The sequence below is a fragment of the Peromyscus leucopus genome, chromosome 1 (genome assembly GCF_004664715.2).
Source record: "Peromyscus leucopus breed LL Stock chromosome 1, UCI_PerLeu_2.1, whole genome shotgun sequence".
NCBI classification, from domain to species: domain Eukaryota; kingdom Metazoa; phylum Chordata; class Mammalia; order Rodentia; family Cricetidae; genus Peromyscus; species Peromyscus leucopus.
In genome coordinates, this window is record NC_051063.1 from 175716727 (window position 1) to 175729267 (window position 12541).

The 12541-nt window shown below is 56.5% G+C and overlaps 1 protein-coding gene across 1 annotated transcript; it reads right to left on the reverse strand.

The window, feature by feature from the left end:
- Positions 1 to 524: 524 nt before the first annotated feature.
- On the reverse strand, positions 525 to 12216 carry Dact3 (dishevelled binding antagonist of beta catenin 3). Its single transcript, XM_028854924.2, is given in 5 exon segments — positions 525 to 2506; positions 2509 to 2712; positions 4529 to 4681; positions 4800 to 4896; positions 11912 to 12216. Coding segments are annotated over 5 exon segments (1827 nt in total). The 5' UTR covers positions 12161 to 12216; the 3' UTR covers positions 525 to 1382.
- Between the last annotated feature and the right edge of the window lie 325 nt (positions 12217 to 12541).

Consider the following 12541-nt stretch of genomic DNA (forward strand, 5'->3'; position numbering starts at 1 on the left):
GCGTGAGTGTGTGTGAGTGTGTGTGTGTGTGTGTGTGTGTGTGTGTGTGTGTGTGTGTGTGAAGGATGCGCAAGCAATGCTGTGTGGAGGCCGGAGGACAACCTAGCATGTCCGTCTTTGGCTTCCACTTGCCACTGCATGCACCAGTGTGGCTGTTCTTTGAGCTGCCAGGGAGTCTCCTGTCTACGTTAGCACACTGGAGTCACTAAGTGGGGCTTTCCAAGGGTCCTGAGGACCCTCACACCCGCTCCGGAAGCACTTGATCCCCCGAGCCCCCGCCCCAGCCCTCTTCTTGATGACTTGCCATTTTTATGAAAACATAACGACGTCCAAATACAACTCAAAGGTCAGTCACCAAAGACACAGTCAGTGGTCACGAAGTGACGCTGCAATCCCACCTGGGACTGGCCACCTGGCTCTGCACCTTGCTGGTTCCACAGCAAGCTGAAGGTGCTCCACGGATGCCGGTCGGAAGAAAAAAAGGCCACATCTCTCCTTTTAACAGGGAACAAGAATCCAGGGAATATGTAACACTGTGCATTTATTTACAAAGAGGTTAGAGAAACACACAGAATCTGGCCCCCCATGCACCGGGGAGTCACCATTGTCATAATAAATACAGTAATTTTTTTAAATCAAAATAAAAAATAAAAAAACCCACTGGATTGGAACAGCTGAGGGTCATTGGGCTTCCCCCACTCCCTGTGGGGAGAGGTACGAGATTGAAACCATCTTCCTCTCTCTAACCTCCCAGTCCTCCATAATCGTCCAGGGATGGAGCAGAAAGAGTGAGTCCTTTCCAGGTGTTGGCAACTCCTACTTGACCCTCAAAGGCCCTAAGACGTGAGTGCCACTTCTTCCAGGGCACTCTGCAGGCATGACCTGAGTCAGAGTCTCTGACCCGGGGGCCCCAGGGGATATCCTAAGGGTCCAGGGACATGGAGGGGGCACTTTGTGAATGAAAGGGGAGCCCAATCTGGGCAAGGAAAAGAGGAATGAGAAAGCTCTATGAGAGAAATGGAGAGGGAGCAGACTAAGCTTTTAAACTAAAACAGGGGGAGAGGGGACCCGAATGGAATTACTGCTTTTGCATACATGGACATCCATTGTACAGATGGGGAGAGCGAGGCCCACAGAGGGACCCTTTCTGGTTCAAGGATTTGCAAAACAGCTGTACTGGGACAATCTGAGCGCCTCTCAATGGGGGGAGAGGGGCAGCCTCTCCAGGACGGCTATGGACAGCGGGCAGTGAGTGAGGAGGAGGGTCTTTGGAAGCAGAGAAAACCGGTGGTCTTTGGAAGGTGGGTGTGGAGGGGGTCGAGGATGAGAAGTGTGGGGGTGCAGAGGCCATGGACATGGATCCCAAGCCCATCCCCCCCAACTCACACAGTCGTCATGACCTTCAGAGAACCGGACCTGAAACGCAGGATCTTTTTCTTCAGCGCGTGCGATGCCTTGATCTTCACGAAGACCTTGGCGGGGCCCGCGGGGGTCGCAACACCCGCCGCACCCCCGGGCCCCGATGGCGAGGCTCCGGCGGCCGCCACCAGCTGCTGAGGCCACACGAGGCCTCCGCTGCCGTCGGAGTCGCTGGAGGCAGAGCTGAAGGCGGGTGACTCGCCCTCGCTGGCGCTCGACTCGCTCTCGCCATAACCTCCGGGGCCGCACGCCGACGGCATCCGACGGCCTAGCGGCACCGGCCGCCCTACCGCCGAGCACTCGGAGTCGCTGCCCGCGCAGCCGTACAGTAGCCGGCGCGAGGGCGCGGACGGCGAGGGCGCGGGGCCGCGCGGCGCGGGCACGCGGGCGCGGGCGCGCCGGCTGTCAGGCGCGTCGATCTCCGCGGTGGAGCGCCACCGACGGCAGGCCTGGACGGTGGGTGCGGGCGCGGGGCCGCGCCGGGGGCGGGGCGGCCGGGGGTCGTCGCGCTCGGCCGTGGGGTACTTGGGCGGCGGAGCGGCATGCGCGCGGCCCAGCAGGCTGGTCTCGGACTGCGAGCGCGCCGCTTTCCGTGCCCTCGGGGATCCCCGGCGCCCCGACGGCTCTGCCAGGCGGCCGCGGCGGCCCGCAGCGCGTGGCCTCTCCCTGGGCGGGGACTGCTCCACGCTGCGACCTCGCGTGAGCGGCGGGGCCCGGCGGCGCGCGGCGCGGCCCGGAAGGCCCCTGGAGGCTGCAGGCGCGCCCGGGATGTACTGAGCCTTCACCAGGCGGCCCTCAGCCGGGCTGGAGGGCGGCGACGCGGCGGCTGGAGGCGCGGGTTCGGGTGCGACCTCCGCCTCCCACGCCGTGGCCCAGGCGCGCTCCGTCGACGGCTCCCGCGCGGGTCGCGCGCCTCCGGGGGGCGGGGACGCTTCGGGCGGCCGCGGGCGCGCGCCGTTCTGGCGCCGCGCGCCCCCGTCCGCGCCCCCGGGACTCGTCCGCGGTTGGCCCGCCCCCCGGCGGCGGCGCCTGCGCAGGAGCGCCGAGATGTAGCCGTCCAGGGGCCGGCCGGCCGCCCCGTCGGGGAGCCGCAGGGCGCGCGTCCGCTGGGCCGTGGGCTGCGCAGGGCCACGGCGTGCAGCGGGCTGGGCGTCAGGAAGGGCCCCGCTCGCGCACGCCTCTCGGCGGAGGAGCAGGCCTCGGCGCCCGCCGCCGTCGGGTAGGGAGCTGAGAAGGAGCGAGGCACCGCGGCCCGGGGGCCCACCGACTCCGGAGCGCTGGGACTGGCGTCACCTACAGGAGAGAGGCAGAGGAAGAGAGAGGAGGGGCACTCAAAGGCCTTTCTTAGCCCTAAAACTGAAGCAGCTGAGGCAGGAGGATTGCCTCCAGTTCCGAGGTAGCCTGAGCTATGTAGCAGTTTAATAGTGTAAAATAAATAGATAAACAATGGGCTTGGTGGTGCACCTCTGTGATCCATCCCCGGACTGAGGAGGTGGAGGCTACTCTCAGCTACTTAACACGTTGGAGGCCAGCCTGAGCTACATGAGACCTTACCTCAAAACAACTGCTTCCCCCCCACACCCCACACCCCCAAAAAAACCCAAACCCAAACCCAAGATGGCCACAGTGGTACAAGCTTTTAGTCTCAGCACTGGGCAGATGCACGTTGAAGGATCAGGAATTTAAAGCCGCCTTCGGCTACATAGTAAGTTAGTGGCCAGCCTGGGCCACATGAGAGCCTGCCTCAAACAAACAACAATTAAGCTGAGTATGGTGGCCCCCATCTGTAATCCCAACACTGGGGAGACTGAGGCAGGAGAATTGCTGCAAGTTTGAGGCCACCCAGGGCTACATAGTGGGACCTTGTTTCATCAGATCACAATAAAATCAAGGCTTTTCACTGGGCGGTGGTGGCGCACGCCTTTAACCCCAGCACTCGGGAGGCAGAGCCAGGTGGATCTCTGTGGGTTTGAGGCCAGCCTGGTCTACAGAGTGAGATCCAGGACAGGTACCAAAGCTGCAGAGAAACCCTGCCTCAAAAAACAAAAAACAAACAAAAAGCAAGGCTTTTCTTACCTTGGATTGCCTGGATAGGGCAATCTCTCTCTCCCTCTCTCTCTATAAATATATGGTTCATGATAAATCCCCTCAGGACCTCACCCCTTGCTCTGACCTCCCTCACACCACAGCTAACCCTGAGCATTCACATTCTTACATCTGCAGTCATAGTGACCTCCTAGATGCCCGGAATTGCCATGCTCTGGCCTCACCTCAGGGCCTTTGCACTTGTGACTTCTGCTTCCTGGCCTGTTCTCTAGGATATCAGCTTGGCCTGTTCCTCTCATTTCTCTAATGTCAGAGTCTCATTGAGGCCTTCACTGTCCATATTTTCTAAAACCAATTCCCTCTTGAGGCTGGGTTTGGTGGTGCATGCCTTTAATCCCATCACTGAGGAGGCTGAGGCAGGTGGATCTCTGTGAGTTTGAGGCCAGCTTGATCTACAGAGTGAGTTCCACAACAGCCAGGGAACAGAGAGAGACCGTCTCAAAAAAAAAAAAAAAAATAGAAAGGAAAGAAGGAAGGAAGAAAAGAAAGAAAGAAAGTTAAGGGACCCTCACTAGGCTGGAACTCACTTTGTGGACCAGGCTGGCCTTGAACTCACAGAGATCTGCCTGCCTCTGCCTCCTCAGTGATGGGATTAAAGCATGCACTGAAATGCCTGGCAATGTAGACACTCTTAGGACCCCATTAAACAGAAGCCTAAACGGAAGTCCCGAAGAAAGAGAGATGCTAGGGCTGCAGAGATGACTCAGAGGTTAAGAGCACCGGCAGCTCTTCCGGAGGTCCTGAGTTCAATTCCCAGCAACCACATGGTGGCTCACAACCATCTGTAATGAGATCTGGTGCCCTCTTCTGGTGTGTAGGCAGAATACTGTATACATAATAAATAAATAAATCTTAAAAAAAAAAAAGAAAGAAAGAAAGAGAGAGAGATGCTAAACCACACCAAGACTGGAGGTCCCAGCCAGAACTGGGAGTCTAAAGTGGACTCCATTTATGCTCAAAGCCATCTTCTGACTGTCACAGGACCCCACCCCACCCACCTTACCTAGGGACTTGGGTCTCTCGCTGGCATAGATGCCCCGGGGGTCCGAGGGACCCAGGCGTCCATAGGAGCCAGATCCGGAGAAGCCACTGTCCCCACAGAAGGTAGAGGGTGGTGAATCGGGGCCTCCTGTAGAACTGGGGTCTTCATAGAAGCCTGGATTCCAGGGAGAAGCGGAATCAATTAGGGAGCTGGGGTGGGGAAGGAAGAGGTGGGTCTAGGGGAGACAGGGAAAGACTGGGGTGTCCTAGAGAGACCCCACCCCCATTCTCACCTGAGCTTCGCCCACTCTCCTGGTCCAGGCCCCCAGACTCCAGACTCAGGTCTCCCAGCTGCTGGCCCAGGTCCCAGATGAGCCCAGGCAGGGCCTCCTAAAGCATGGGGAGAACAGAGTGGTCAGGAGGCTCCAGAGCCCACCAGCCTGCTGCTCATGAGCTCCTGGCAGAGATCCACTTGGAAATGTCAGCTCTCTGTCCCTCGTCCCCATGAGGAAGTCCTTCTACATTTCAGCCTTCACGCTGTGACCCCATCTATGTGTGCTGAGACTTCAGGACCCACCCTTTGTCCATTCTCTCTTAGCCATGTCCCCCATCTATGATCACGGCTCCCTAAACCCTATTAGAATATTCCTCTTCCAGTCCCACTTCACATCCTTGTTTTGCCTTTGTGTGTTTTGAGACAGAGTCTTCCTATGCAGCTCTGGCTGTCCTGGAACTCACTCTGTAGACCAGCCTGGCCTTGAACTCACAGAGATCCTCCTGCCTCTGCCTCTCCTCAACTCCAGTGCTGGGATTAAAGACATCACCATGCTTGTCTTTACTAATTTTATATTATTATTATTATTATTATTATTATTATTATGTTTTTTTTTTTTTTTTTGGTTTTTCGAGACAGGGTTTCTCTGTGCAGCTTTGCGCCTTTCCTGGAGCTCACTTGGTAGCCCAGGCTGGCCTCGAACTCACAGAGATCCGCCTGGCTCTGCCTCCCGAGTGCTGGGATTAAAGGCGTGCGCCACCACCGCCCGGCCATTATTATGGTTTTTTGAGACAGGGTCTCTCTCTATGTATGTAGTCCTGGCTGTCCTGGAACTCACTCTGTAGACCAAGCAGACCTCAAACTCACAGAGATCCTCCTGCTTCTGCCTCCCAAGTGCTGGGATTAAATTTGTGTCCCACCAATGCCCAGATCCCTCATTATTTTTCTAAATAATTATTTATCTATGTGTGTGAGTGTCTGTGCATGTGTGTGCCCCTGTAGTTAAGAGTGGAGGTTGGAGGAGGGCCATCAAGCGTACGCTACCAGTCTTTGCCTATTCCTTTTTGGCCGAATCTCCCCCTGAACCTGGGTTTCGATCTCCAGTGACTTTCCTACCTCCCCCCTCTTCAGAGCTGCAGTTAGAGGTGTGTGCAAGACACTCTGCTCTCCATGTGGTGGTGGAATTCAAACCTCTAGTCCTCATGACTGCTCAGCAAGGGCTCTTAGCCACAGAACCATCTCTCCAGCCCTTCCACCCTATTTGTTTATTTATTTGGTTTTCCGAGACAGGGTTTCTCTGTGTAGCTTTGGAGCCTGTCCTGGCGCTCGCCCTGTAGACCAGGCTGGCCTCGAACTCACAGAGATCCACCTGCCTCTGCCTCCCGAGTGCTGGGATTAAAGGCGTGCACCACTGCTGCCTGACTTCTCTGCCTTATTTTTATTTATTTATTTATTTATCTATTTTCTTCGGAGCTGAGGACCGAACCCAGGGCCTTGCGCTTGCTAGGCAAGCGCTCTACCACTGAGCTAAATCCCCAACCCCATCCACCTTATTTTTTTGAGGCAAGGTCTCACCTGCTTAGGCTAGCCCAGCTCTGATGAGTCCACAATCCTCCTGACTCTGCCACCTTAGTTAGTACCAGGGATCTCAGCCTCCCCGAGCCTTTTCCCTGGCTTCTTATGTGGGTAGTACTGGGGATTCAGACTCAGGTCTTCATGCCCAAGTGTCAGGAGCTGAGACACCTTCCTAGCAGACCCTCCTTCTCACAGAGCCCAGGCTGGCCTCAAACTTGCCATGCAGGGGAGCATGACCTTGAACTCACGACTTTTCTGCCTGTACTTTTTGAGTCGCATGTTGCTGGTGGCGACACACTACACTTGGGCTGTATCTTTTTATGGCAGGTCTTCTTGTTGCCGGAGAGTTCAGTGCTAACGGGGCGGACACGGGGTTGCCTCCTCCTCAGTTCTGACCCTCCTTTCTTAGGTATTTCGCTCTCCCTGGCGCGGACCCTTATTACCAAAAGGAAGTTCTTACGGAAGTCTCCTCTTATTGCTTCCTGCTGCAGACTGGCTACCTCATACAAAACATATGCGGCATGGCCAGGCAGCGGTGGCCGCGTGCCTTTAATCCCAGCTCTAGGGCCAGCCAGGTCCACAGAGCTAGTTCTAGGACACACAAGGCTGCACAAAGAAACCCTGTCTCAAAACCCCCCAAAAGGGAAGAAAGACGAAAGAAAGAAAAGAAAACGAAAACATGCCGCACAATTCACAGGCCCCATTGCTCCCCGTCCCTCTGAAGAACCCACACCCTTTGTCCCTCCTGGAAGTCCTCTGCAGGTCTAGCCTTACTGGTAGCTACTGCACAGTGATCAGAGACCAAGACCCCCAGGACTCGGGTGGGGGGTGGAGCTGAGTTGGATGAGTGATTGCCTAGCCGGGGAAACTCTGGGCTTAGTCCCTAAGTCTGGGGTGGTGGCACAGACCTTTGTCCTTGCACTGATTGGAGGCAGGAGGGTAAGGAGTTCACAGCCATCCTTGGATGCCTGGTGAGTCTGAGGGCAGCCTGGGCAACAAGACCCTGTCGCTACAATTAAAAAAAAAAAATCCAGAATTTTATCTTATTTGGAAGGCACCGAGGCAGGGCCAGGGAATGCCTCACTGGGGACCAAGTGAGACCAGAGGCAGCGGCTGCCAGGGGCAGACGGTTGACCCTCAGACAAAAGCGGCTTGTCTGGCCGCTGGCGGGAGGGCGGGACCAGCACCCAGCCCTGCCTATTTAGGGCAGAAAGACTGGCCTGGCTCTGGGCAGCAGCCACAGACACCCCCACCCCCCACCCCGCCCTTGACTCCTCCAGGCCTGCCCTCCTCTCCCTGAACAGAAGCCCCCATGTGGCCCTGTCTGTGTCCACAAAAGCCTCCGGCTGGCTGGAGGCGCCTACTCTGGGTATGTGCACATGCCCATGGCCCAGCCAGTTCACTGTAAGCAAAACCTAAAAGAGAAGTCCATGACACCGTATGGGAAAGTGTCTGGGGAAAAACAGCAACAACAACACAAACCCCAGGCCGCCATCATCAGTGGCCTGTGTCATGTTCCAAGTGGACCTGACCGGGCGGCAGCCTGGCCCTGGTTACCACCAGGAGCATGAGCTCTGTGCTTCTGCCCCCACACCTTCCTAATGCCCAGTATTTGCTAATGTGATCCCCCACCCCCCACCTTTCTAAAACAGTTCCTTTACCATTCTGCATCCTGTCACTCTGCTCTCCCTCCCGCCTCCTGACTTTAAAATATTTATCAGAGTGTCACTTGTTTAACGATCATGTCTCTCACTAGGAAGTGATTTCTCACCAGGGCAGAGATTTCTGACTGTTTTGTTCACAGCGGCACACTCTTCTCCCTCAGGCTCAGCAGTTAGGAAATTTCTAGTGAAGGAACGAATGCCTGCCTATGCTCACAGTGGAATACTATACAGCTGTGAAGATGGATGAAGACAGATTTTTTTTTCCTGTGGAGCTGTCATGAAAACACAGTGGTGAGCAGAAAAGGAATGTGCAAGGGAGAGAGGAAATCAGATTCACAGTCACAGGGACACATTCAGAGAAATGTGTCCTGGGACTTCATCATGATGGGGGCATTGTGTGCAATGACATTAGGCAGCGATCCTTTTTGGGTTTGGAGACAGTCTCAGGTAGCCCAGGCTGACCTTGCATTCCCTACGTAGCCAAGGATAACTTTGAGTGCCCAATCTTCCTGCCTTCACCTCCCAGTGCTCTCAAGTGCTCGTATGAGAGGTATGCACCACCACACAGTGACGACACAATCTTATGGGGCCACCTTTCCAAATGCACACCACTGCTGATGGATGTTGGCAAGGGGATTAAGCCTGACGGAACCTGGAGGGTCTGTAAAAACCAAAGTTACTGAGCCCCAGCTTGAGAGCTTCTGGGTACACCTGGATTGGAACCCCAAAATTTGCATGTCTAGCAATTTCCACACCTTGTGTCTACTCTGGTTGGCCACATTCTGAAGACCCTGAGCAATGCCTTAGGACCTCACCCAAGGAACTGGAATTTTATAAAACAGCAGAACCTTTGAGGCAGGCCAGGGGTGGGGTTTGAGATAATTCAGTGCTCTGGGGGGCAGAGAGAGCCAGGAGTATACAAAGTCTGGGAATCATAGAGAAATCCAGTCTCAGAAAGAGGGCTAGGGCTAGACAAGGTAGCAGAGGCAGGTGGATCCCTGTGAGTTCTGGACCAACCAGAGTCACATAGTGAGACCTTGTTTCAAAATCCGAACCAAACCAAAAATAAACTAAAAACAAACCAAAAAGAGGGTGGGGACATGGCTCAGTGGTAGAGCCCCTGCCTAGAATCCCCCAGTGAGGGGCTGGGGGTGTGGCTCAGTGGTAGAGCCCCTGCCTAGACTCCCAGTGAGGAGCTGGGGGTGTGGCTCAGTGGTAGAGCCCCTGCCTAGAATCCCCCAGTGAGGGGCTGGGGTGTCCCTCAGGAGTACAGCACTTGCCTAGCCTGTACCTAACCCTTAATTCCAATCCCTGTACTGGTAAATAAAAAAGCAAAGCTTTGCCGGGTGCTCTCCATTGCTTTCCTGATATATAAACTGTCAGGATGCACTGAAGCCAAGGTCAAATGATAGTGGCCTTCTGAACACATGAAATCAGAGAGATGAGGGGCACTGTACAGGCCGATGAAATACTGAAGTTATGACTTGGTACCCAGTGGCCAAGGTTCAAACTCAAGATTCAAATCTCTTCCACTGCCCAGCTGTGAGACCTTAGGTGGGTGTCTTCACCTCTCTGGGCTTCACTGTCCTCATCTGAAACATGGGCATCATACAACCAGGTCTTTCATAAGCTTGCTGGAAGGGCTAAAGTGAATGAAAAGAGAAGTTCTTTCTCAGCCCTTCATAAATGCTAGCCTACATCATCACAAAAAAGCTCAGGGTATCTCTCAAGGAATAATTTCAAGTACTGTGTGTATAATTTAAAATATGTTAAATAATGGATTGGGTGGGGGGAGATTATTCCACAACTCTTATTTCAGCTTTTCCACTAGAGGGAAGAGTCAAGAATTGGGGGAACAGACAGCCCGAGTTCCTTCATCTTTAAGTGGCCTGATGTCTTGAGAGACTCCTTTGCCCAAACTTCCCCGAATCTTTTTTCCTCTCCTTACATTCCAGTCCTTTCATCTGTGTTAAGAAGTCCTTCTGCAAGTCTAACTCAAGTCCTCCTTGCTGGATGGGATCTTTTTCCTCCCTAGGAGCAAACAGGACCCGTCCACACACAATCTCCAGGCTTCTTTTTTGAAATGTCTCTATTCTTTATTTGGCATGGCCACGACATGTCTAGCAGAGTCACCAAGTCTAACTTCGGTTTTTCTTGCTTCAAAGGGAGTGTGTTTCTGAGAGATGGATGGAGATGAACCCCTGATAAGACAGGGCTTCTGGGATCAGAGGTGTCCCCATTCCCTCTTCAGAAAGACCCAGGAACCCTCGACACCAGATATATTTATATTTAGCTCCTCCACCAGCCAGCCTCCTGCCCCAGTCCGCCACCGCCTCCTCTTTGAGGCTGGGTCGAGCCTTGGTTGCTGACAGTGGGGAAGGGGTGGAGGGGTGGAGGGTGAGGGGACAGTCTTCTCTTCCATCACCACCTCGTGCCAGCAGGGAGGCGCGGGGCAGAAAAGCAAACAGACACATAGAAGGTGAGGGGCAGAGTGAGGAGGGAGAGAGGCCAGGCCACTCCTGGTAAGCTGTGGTGCTTTCTCCCTCCCTCTCCTAGTGGGATGGTGGGGTCTGGCAAAGCCCAGGCAGCTTGGGGCGGGGGGAGCGGCTGAAGCTCCCCCCACCCCACCCCGTCTGTAACTTTGGGAGAGGGGGCGGGGCCTCCCACAGCTGTTTCTGCTTCGAGAAGAATGTAAGGTCCCACTCCCTGCGCGGTCAGGCCGGTGGGGGTGGGGCTGGGCGTCTGGCCTCGGCCCCTCTCCCCACTTCCCATGTGGGGAGGGGGCAGCCGAGGTCAGCAGCAGCCAGAGCCCCCTCCCCACCCCCACAGCCTCGGCTCAGGTTTCCCTAAGCGGGAAGCTCTGACCACACACATGTACACACACACACGGAGGCTTAGGGGACCTGGATGGGCCAGGGGCGAGGGCTGGGGGAAGGGAAGAGAGATGGAGCCGGTGGGGGAGAAAAACACTGAGAGTCTAGGGCCGGACCACGGCCCCATCCCTGAGACACCCTGGTTTTGGATGCTAAGCAGGTCTGGGAAGACGGTAGAGACAGGGACAGGGTTAAGAAAAGGAAACAGAGATGCTGTGGCTTGGGAAGGTGGGAGGGACCCCGGAAAGGGTCTCCAGACTCCAGGGGTGATACAGGGAGGGAGAGAAAGCTGGGGCCTTTTCGATTTGAAAGTCATCGTTAGACCGCCCCGAAGAGTCAGATCCCGGCCCCCCACCCCGCCCCAGCTACTTTCACCTGGCCTCCCCTTAGGTTACTGAGGCGCGGGACCAAGCAGAAGAGAGAAGTGTCATCGGGTTGATCAAAATGCCCCCGGGGGTCCTCAGGGGCTGTGAGCTTCTTCTCGGCAGTGGGTCCCTTCCTCCAGAGGCCGGAAGATTCCCCTTCCCCCACCCCGCCCCCTCCAGGGATCTCCAAGCGCCCCCGGGGACTTAAGGAAAGATGGAGCCTGGGTAGCGGGGCCCAGAGGGAGGTTATGTTTGAATGCCGGCTGTGTGACCTTGGGTGAGTCTCTTCCTGTCTCTAAGCCTCAGTTTCTTTCTCTGTAAAATGGGGACTCTCAACCCCTCATGAAATGGGAAGTCTGTAAGAAGCCGAGTGCTCCGTTTGACATACACTAGGCGTCTAGAATGCTTAACAGGGTCCATGCGGAGGGTCCAGTGGAGGCCGTGCATCCCTCTCCATCAGCTCGATTTGGGGGTGGGGGAGGTCTCCAGTCTTATCGCTCGTCCTTTTCCCGTGCTTGCTCCCCCACCCCAGGACCGGTGTCCTGAGCATACCACCGAGATGGACAGACAGACTACACGGATAGGGAGGTGGGGGGACGGGTGGGGGAGGGAGGGATGCACGGATGGATGCACGGACAGGAGGAGACCCCTCACCAGCTGCTCCTCCAGCGCTGCCGCGGCCCTGCGCGCCGCTGCCGCATCCTCGTCCTCCTCGGCGTCCTCCTCGTCCTCGGCCTCGGCGCCCCCCATCCCGGGCTGGGCCAGCCGCAGCGCCTGCTGCACGCGGTACTCCTGCCTCTCTCGGAGCCAATGCAACTCGCAGAGCCCGGCCAGGCTGCCTTCCAACCATCCCCGCAGCCGACCCCGCTCCGGGCTCACCGGGAACGAGAAGGCCCGGATCATGGCTGCGGCCCCCCGCCCCAGCCCGGCCGGGCCCCACGGCCGCCCCTCTCCGCCGGTCCCACCTCCCCGCCCCAGCAGCCCGCCCGCCCGCTGGCCGGGCTGTCACCGTCTCATCTGCATAGGCGCCCGCCCATTGGGCCGCCCACCCGCGCCTCATCTGCATGACCACGCCCCCGGCCGCGCAACAACTGCCGTCTATTGGTTGCTGCCCTCCCTGACGCGAGCGCTCCGCCCCGCCCCGCCCCGCCCCCACAACGCATGCTCGCCACTACCTACGGGAATGGGACTCGCCACGCCCCCTTCGTGCGCGGACTAAGGCGCTGTGGCCACGCCCTTAACGTCACAATAAAACAAGCCCGCCCTTGCTCCAATTCCATTGGT